Below are 8,756 nucleotides of genomic sequence, written 5' to 3' on the forward strand. Positions count from 1 at the left end.
AGTACTACTAATTAGCTCATACATATTGCAAAAGCTGAGCTCCTTATTGGTGGGAGCTATTCCATGAGATCACTGTGGTCTTATCTTTTTCTCTTCCATATGGTTTCTTTCAGCTTACTTATCTGGACTCACATCCTGTTGTTTATACAACTCCTTGCACAAGGATTTAGTATCCTTGCCAAGTCTGCATCTTTATCAATCCTACAGTGTCATCATGACCTTTGCTTTTTAGCCATTCTTCAGAAAGACTCTCAACACTTCCCCCGTTTTCTTTTTGCATGATCATAGTCATATTGACTGACTTCAAAATTAAATTTTTTACACATGACATTATACAGCTAAGCATAAGTAAACCAAGCAAAACAATGATTAGCAATAGCATTAAAGATTTGATCACGCTTTTCATCCATCCTTCTAAGCCCATCCACTCTGTAAGTCCTTCTAATCCGAAAAATCCGGAGTCCTTTTTTATTTTTTGGGAGTGTTCGATCAAATTCTTAATTTCGGTGTGGATGGACTTAGAATGATCCTCAAGATCCATGCAGCACATTCCTTCAAAGTCTTCACAGCCATGGCCATGGGCTAAGAGTAAAAAATCTATAGCTGCTCTATTTTGAAGCAGGGCGTGCTGGACTGAACTCAAGTCTTCTGCAAGTTCAGACAACACTCGGCTGGTACCGTTTGCTTGTTTAACTACCCAACATGTCAGTTTTTCTAAGTGACGATGGGCTCGTGCTGCAGCTGCACCAGGAACAAAAAGGGAGGTAAAAAGCACTTCTAATTTGCTCCATAACGTGAGGTCATCCTCACAATCAGATGTTATAGTCTCACAGCTCGAAGAAGAGGCAGACAGTGCTTCTAGAGCATGTAAGTCTGCAACCTCAACATGGCCCATAAATCTACAGACATATCTAATCTGGGCCATTCAAAATAAAAATCCACTTTTAAATGCATATACTCCCAAGGGGAGCACAGAGGAGATATGAATATCCTTTATACCTGCAGTACCTGCTAGAGGAATAAAGGCCATTAGAAGGTCTCAGTCTGCTTGTCCAGAGAAGAATCACTATCAAACTTTCCCCTCTGCAAAAGGAAAGGAGACAGTAACACATAGATCTGATACCAGAATCCCAGCATTTCCACCCACTAGATGCTCTTTTTCTGCCATACTCCAATTACTCCAAAACATATTCAGGAAGACTAAGATACGAATGGGTCAATACGAACTAATAGAGATGTACATTAGAAATCTTGCTATTTTAGCATCACCCTCTCTACAGAGAGGCACAAAGCTAAAACAGGTCTAGAGCATATTTAGTTAGCAAGTACCTGTCTTATCTCAGTAGAACCAAATATTCCATCCACACTTTAGAAAACCTCCACTCTTATCCTCAGCTATGTATACAGTGATAGAGTCACATGAATAGGTACACAGAAACATAACAGAAAAGACTAGCTGAAAAGACTGCTCCCCCCAGTAACTGTAACAACAAATAAGAGAAACCTGTTTGTCTGAGGGATCTGCTTCTCTCTTTTTGGTAGTCTTTTAACTTAAAAACGGCTGCATTGGAGTCAAAAAATAAAGCTCAAGATAGTCACAAAAAATAAAGGATGTATTTTTCTCCAAAGATCAAAACCGTAACTAACATGACATTCATATTAGAGTATTAAGTTCAGTGTCCAGAAAAAAACTCGTCTGCCATATAAAAAAAAAAAAAAGATACTGCAATTGCTTTACTGCTCAAGAACCTCTTTGCTCAAAACTGCTTAATTCTTCTCTCACAACATTTTGTCAGTAACTTGATTTTAACTACATTGTACAAACAATTTTTCTTCACCACCCTCATCTTATCTAAAGCTCTTCTTTTGTTCTGGAGAGTTTTGTTGCATGCTCCTCTATAAATTTGCTCAAATGCTCTAAATCTCTGTCCCCGCCTTCAAATTTAATAGGGTTGTTCTTCTTGTCCTTCGGAGCAAAGTAGATGGTGGGGAATCCCTCCACTTTGTAGTGGTCATTCGTCACGTCATTGGCAGTAGCATCCATCTTGGCTATAATTAGATTTTTCTCATTCTTGTATTTTTTGCCTAGCTCATTATACACTGGTTCTAGTTTCTTGCAGTGTCCACACCATGGGGCATAGAACTCTATGAGAACATCATTCTTTGGATCCATCACTATGGTATCAAAAGTTTTACCCACTACCACTTTCACAGGCCCTTTGTTATTTTTTGGCACTGGCTGGGACTTCACAATTGGCTTCAGTTTTCCTAGAAGGAAGCAAAACACAACACTGTTAGAATGTGGTAAGAGCAGCCCTTACAATGTCCCCTAAGAAAGGGCAGAAGTACATCCTCCTGCCAGGGAAAAATCACTGCACTAGCAAATGAACTTGCCTCAGCATGAAACACAGGATTGTTAACTGGTGACCTTTTGGCCCAATAACCTCGTGAAATATGAGCAACAGTTTGTTTTGCAATTCCTTAGAACCCTTCCGCTCTTTTTATGGCTGTCCATCCCCAGAGTCCTAACCTGTTATTTATTATTGTAGTCCCAAATATGAATGATCAGCTCACACCTTAAAACCACAGAAACATTTTAGACTTGTAAAACACACTCAGTGTTGCCTCAGGAAAGAACTCTTGGAAGGATAAGCAAAATAGCTTAGAGAACCCTATTTTAGAAACTGTACCTTTTTTGAATGCCAGCACAAACTGCCTGAGTACATCAGAGTCAAACTCTTCTGGCTCCATGGCATACTTCTTGCCACCTTCATCCAGAATGGCAGCGTTGACATCCTCCCCACTCTCAAGCAGGCCCAAGTCTTTTATTTCAGAAGAATAATCTTCCTCATCAGAAACAGCAAACACGTATTCAGGGAAGTCTTTAGCCACTTCCAGGACTTTGCCTCTCCAGTACTGGGTAGCTGAAAAACCAGAACATGACAGGATTGGTAATTCCTAGTTATTTAGCGCCTGCTTCCTCTCAAAGTGGAGAAAGGGCAACAGCAGCAAACTTACCAACACGGTAGTCAAAACCGAAGTCCACAGAATAGTAGACAACCACTAGAGGACGCTTGGAGTATCTCTTGGCATCATTGGAAGGCTTGCGATGACCGACCAGAGGCAAAGCGTGTTTCAGCACGTGCTCTTTAATCTCAGATCCATCTGTAGAGTCCTGCTTAAAGAAATTGTGAAAAAAGTTCAAACAAACAGATTTAAGCAGCATTTCTGTTACACATTACTAAAAAACCAATATTGGTACACACATGAATGTGAAAGAGGGAAAGGCGCATTATAAAAACAAGGCTGTCATGACATTCTTCAAACCTTTGAGTACTGAATATTGTAAGGACAAATTATTATTTGAAAATGTAACATCTGGACTAATTTCATAAAGTTCTCTTGAACAAAGCAATACAGTTTCAGTGGACAAACAGATTGACTCAAATATCTAGTGGGAGTACTTCCAACAGAAAGATGCCAGCTGATCATAAATACAGAGAAAGAGAACCTTCAATCCCACACACAAACTTTTTAGCTCTGTACCAGCTACTCACCTTAAGATTCAGAACGTGCATCTTGGGCTCATGCTTTGACTGAAATTTTTCTGGCTGCATGACAACCAGTTTTCCTGGAGATGCTTTCAATAGTTTTGCAATCTCATTGCTGAAGGTGTGATGGAACTTGTAATCTTCTCTCAAACTGTTAGCTGAAAAATTTAGGTTAGGTGAAGGAAAAGTCATTAGAAATTAACTGACAGCCTGCAACTGAGATCTTGAGACTGTAACTGCAAGGAAACTCTCTTCCTGTTCTCAAAGTGACACAGAACAACCCAGTGTTGGACAACAGCTCTCATCCAGGGGTGAGAAGCATGTGAATATACATACAATTCCAGTAGCACTACTTGAATGCTGTTCAACACCCCATCCACTTGAGGAGTTACACTCAAAAACCTTGAACAGCTTCCAAAACATATACAGCAAAACAGTTATTCTTTTATCAGTCTCCTACCTCTTGGCTTTCCTCCAAATAGGTCAGCTAGCCAAACTATTTGCTTTGGGGCAGCCTGGGAAACAGTTCTGTATCTTGCCATGCTGAGGCAAACAAATCAGCTCCTAATCCAGCTATGACAGCAGCCCCAGAATCAGACATAGACAGGTTGCCAGGAATGGTCTAGCTAAACTGACCCAGAAGTGGATGATGGTTCTTTCTCCAGGCTTCTCACCCCAAAACAGTTTTGTGAAGACTGACTCTGGACTGCCAGATATGAAACAAGAGTAACAGACAGCAAACACATCTGGGCTTTAAGCCAAGAAATTGTGGTTTGTTCCTCAGGAAGGAGTTTTCCCTCCTCTTTAGTCCACATGTTTTTAGGGACACAATTACCAAGCAGAGGTATATTCAGTGACTGGCTGACAGCTTAATTACAGCCTCAAAATCTGGTGTGAGCTTATGTTTTGAGTACAAGTAGAAGATCACCCTTCCTCCTACTTCTTATTACTCTCCAACCTTCCCTACTGAACTAGGAGCAGAAATAAATTATCTCTCCATGCCCAAAGTCCTAGGCAGAATCCCAACAGAACATATGTTTAATTAATATTTTAAAACTTTCTTTACCTGCTTCCTGATAGAGCTGATAGGTTTTGTCATTCTCTCCACTAAAGACACCAATGATGATGACATCATCCCCATCCCTCAGGAATTCTTGTACCTGCTTGGTAGCCTGAATCTGTTTGGATGGAGGACCAGCCTGTTCAATCATGTAGTCGACAATACCTGTGAGACAAACCCGCCCCCAAAAAGTTGCTTAGAACATTTATTGAACTGAAAGGTTCAGGCATTCCATCTCAACATTGCTTAATACCACATTTCCCACGGACACCTCTCCCCTTGTGCAGCCCTCCTACAATAACTTAAAGAATAAATCAGCAAGACCTCAGTCCCAAGTTTTTAAAGCTGCAGTTCTGAATATTCCCATTCAGGTTGGTTTCAGAAGAGGTGACCAAGCACACAATCCATGGATATTAGTTGATCTTGCAAGCAACCCTCCTTTCTGAAATTCCAGACCCTTCACTGTCTCCTGAACCTGCTATGAGCCAAAGTGCTACTTGAATAGTCTTAAGTCCTTCCTCTTATTAAAACTTAATAATGAGTATTTTTCTAGCCCTCATGGTGCATTCCAGTACAACCAAATCTGACCATTTACTCATACTGCCACTGCTTCACCATGTGTATTTATTTTATATTGAAAGGAGCTGATAGCACCACCATAAGATGTTATAAAGATTAGAGACAAATTTAAACTGCTGGCCTCTGTAGGTATGAGAGCACAATTTTTCAAGTTTCCCAACTGCCATGACATTAACAGGTCTGCAAAATATTTGTGGTCAAGCCCCCAGAAAATACAAAAAGGCGTAAGTTGCAGTACCATATTTTTCCCGTGGACCGCTGTAGTCATAAGGTTTGCCCTTGCGGAAGATTTTGAGAGTTGGGTAGCCAGTAACATCAAACTTCTTTGCAAGCTCAGTTTCAGCTGTGGCATCGACTTTAGCCAGGGGGATGGGAGGCGTGCGCTTGCTGAGCTCCTGGGCAGCCTTCTCGTATTCTGGAGCAAGCCTCTTGCAGTGCCCACACCTAGGGAGGGAGAGCAGAGCGCATTTTTGACAAGCCATTCAGCCTGCCAGGTACCTTGTACCTCTGAAGTGGAAGAGTTTAATCTTCCAGAATGCAGAAAGTAGAAATGGGATCACTGAACCTACAGAGGACACTTCAGCCTAGGAAAATGTCTCTCTCCAACCTGAAGCTGGCCTCTGTGCCTGGCCTCACACTACTATAGGGACCTTCATTTTTAGAGGCCATTTTTAAACTAAGGACCAGTTCTCTTTGGTTTTCAGTATCTCAGTGTGTTGCCAAATTAATAAATATTGTGAACCTCCAGTGAGGATTTGGATACCACCCCTTGCTGAGACATAGACCCGGTCTAGTCTGCAAGTGATTTGCAACATGATCCTAGATGCAGATTGTAACAGAGGTACACCAGAGCTACACACACCTGCACAAGGCAAAAGTGTGTAAAGAGGCATAACAACAGAATACAGGTTCACCAAGTGTGTTCACGTCATCTGTGCTAGACAAATACACGACTGCCTTCTTGCTTACCATGGAGCATAGAACTCTACCAGGATTATGTCAGCACCATTCACAACTTCGTCAAAATTATCCTGGGTCAATACCAGAGTAGCTTCAGGTGGAGGGGTCCAGTTGGGGTCAGAAACCTCCTTGACTTTGGCCACAATTGCTGAAATACAGTTCAATAACCCAATTAGCAAGTATGCATTTTATCATACCAGTAGCATGTCAAATGCAAGAGATGGTATCAAGAGTTTGAAATCAGAGTGGCAGGCATGATCTTGGACCAATGCTTACATATCAAGCTTACATGAGAACAGTTTCTTAATCAAGCTCCTTTATGCTTTATTTCCTTGTTGGAACTGCCAAGAAGGTCTTCTCTTCACCCCGTAGAGCATCTTATGCACAGCACAGATCTGTACTTTGCAGCACTGAATTCCATCTCAAAACAGACAGAAAAGGTAGTTTTTCCCCCTCTGACTGGAGTTGGGCATATTAATTAAGCAAAATACAAGTGGGTTTCTATACAGTCAATATATAGACCAAATATTTATTGGCTGATCCTTCAGCACACATGAGACTGCCTCCTCTTCTAGTCAAGTGATATTTCTAGAAACCTTCTGTCAGTAACAGCACTACCCACTACCTGCAAAATTGTCCTCTAGCATGCAGCCTGTTGAGAAAATGGAAAATTTCAGCATTCATAGTGTTACTCTGCTTAAGATAAACTAACTTGAGATCAGAGTCCTTCAAAATAGCCACATATTAAGAAACAGGATCATATGTTACTTTGCTTTCTTACAGAGAACTGCAAAGGACTGGTACTTACCATCTTCCGTCCGAGACCCATCATAGTCAACAGCTTGGCCTTTTTTCAGGATTTTGATGGTTGGGTAGCCACTGACATCAAAACGACTTGACAGCGAAGTGGCTGCAGTAGCATCTATTTTGGCTACAGGAATAGGAGGGTCATTTTCCTTCAGAGTTTTGGCTATCTTTTCATACTCAGGAGCAAACTGCTTGCAGTGCCCACACCTGTCAGAGGAAGACACAAGCAGGTACGTAAATGCACGACAGACACACAGAGGTATTCTGCTGCTCTGCATTTCCAGGATGCCTTCTGCCTGATGTTCACATCATCAACACAGCAATGTTTGCCTTGTTACATCTTCAGATCACAGAGAGATAGAGAGCAACTGCAGCTAATGTACTGTTTGTTCATATCAAAACATATTCAACATGGAATGTATTGCCATATGCTTTATAAAACCATTATAAAAAAATTCAACAACTGCTTTTACAACAAAATTTTAAACCTTGTATTATGCTCTTCCTTCCTTCCTTCCTCAGCAAATACGGTCTCAATTCAACTTCAGCTTCTCCCTAATCAAGGTTCATCCTCTCTCCCTAGCACCCTAAACTGAACTAAAGAGAAAATGAACCAGTAGTTAAGTTGGCCTATATGAAATCTCCCACCCACCATGGTAACACAGCAACTGCTCCCTCTCTGGCCACACCAGGACTCTCTGGGAAGAACAGAGGTTCCTACTGCAAAAGCAGGCATGACAGAGGATACCAGCATAAGAAATGCTAAATATAGCCTGACATGCTAAAGATGAAACAAGAAAAATGTGTGAAAACAGAAAGAAGCATGTGGCAGATAGCCTGTGCTCCTTAGCCTCTCAGCTGGCAGGAGGGGGAGTAGAAAAATAGGAGAGGTGTTTAGTCTATGATGACACACATCCTTCTGCTCAGATAAATTAAACTTCTTGTTTAGTTTTCATGCAGGCAAACTACAGCTGCAGAATTAGTGCCTACAGCCAAGCAGGGACGGGATTCTCTGTGACAAGAACGGCACAAGTTAAAACGCAACTCCAGCTCAAGCAAGATCATATTCCCCCTCTATTCAAAGACTGGAGAAGGACCAATGACTAAGTCATTTTTTTATCACTAAGCCACAAAGGAAAAGAGGTTCTGGCTGCAACACTAACTCAGCAACTACTGAAAATATCTTCTACTCTTGTTTTCCTCCAGCAGAGAATGTGTTTTCTCTTGCATTCTTACAACAAAAACCACCCTTAATATTTTTGTCGTAAGAATGCAAGAGAAGACACATTCTGGCCTAAATCCTTTGTCTTGGTTATATGCAGGTAAGTCCATTGTAGCTCTCTGGAGCAAACTAGTGGTGCTGTGTACCTAGGGGTGCCAGCAGAACTGCCATCATTAGGTAGATGTATGAGGCACTGCTTAAATTGATAATACAAACAAGCTATGTCCCTAATCACACCACATCCTTCTGGCAAGGACAGAAATGAGAATTTGGAAAGGAAAACCTTCTAGCAGTTCCCCTGCTAGGGAAACCTTCATTACTCCATCTAGATGAGCAAGTGGTCACATTCTCAGTGGTCCAACACTGGCACAGGATGATAGCAGGCTGCAAGACCACAGTGCATGACTTTTCTGGGCCTCACTGGGATCATTTCTGTTCCCTGTCAGGCATAAAACAGGGATAGAATCAGTCTTGTGCTTCCCTTGGCATGGGATCCTTGAGCATGACCCACATCTGTGGCACAGGAGCAGGCTGTTGGTTACTGCATGGTACAGGGGCAGGGAAAAAAGGTTCCTCC

General features: G+C 41.7%; 1 protein-coding gene across 1 annotated transcript in view; it reads right to left on the bottom strand.

Annotated features, from left to right (window-relative positions):
- Positions 1–1,592: 1,592 nt before the first annotated feature.
- PDIA4 (protein disulfide isomerase family A member 4) overlaps positions 1,593–8,756 on the bottom strand; it is a 7,769-nt gene continuing 605 nt past the window's right edge. Inside the window, exons 2-9 of the mRNA XM_017734655.1 lie at positions 6,959–7,164; positions 6,160–6,298; positions 5,429–5,634; positions 4,618–4,776; positions 3,558–3,709; positions 3,019–3,175; positions 2,691–2,924; positions 1,593–2,268 (exon numbers count right to left, since the gene is read on the bottom strand). Of these exons, the coding sequence (XP_017590144.1) occupies positions 1,853–2,268; positions 2,691–2,924; positions 3,019–3,175; positions 3,558–3,709; positions 4,618–4,776; positions 5,429–5,634; positions 6,160–6,298; positions 6,959–7,164 (1,669 nt within the window). The 3' untranslated portion in view covers positions 1,593–1,852. The remainder of the gene's footprint in view (positions 2,269–2,690; positions 2,925–3,018; positions 3,176–3,557; positions 3,710–4,617; positions 4,777–5,428; positions 5,635–6,159; positions 6,299–6,958; positions 7,165–8,756) is intronic.

The sequence above is a fragment of the Corvus brachyrhynchos genome, unplaced genomic scaffold (assembly GCF_000691975.1).
Source record: "Corvus brachyrhynchos isolate BGI_N302 unplaced genomic scaffold, ASM69197v1 scaffold94, whole genome shotgun sequence".
NCBI classification, from domain to species: Eukaryota; Metazoa; Chordata; class Aves; order Passeriformes; family Corvidae; genus Corvus; species Corvus brachyrhynchos.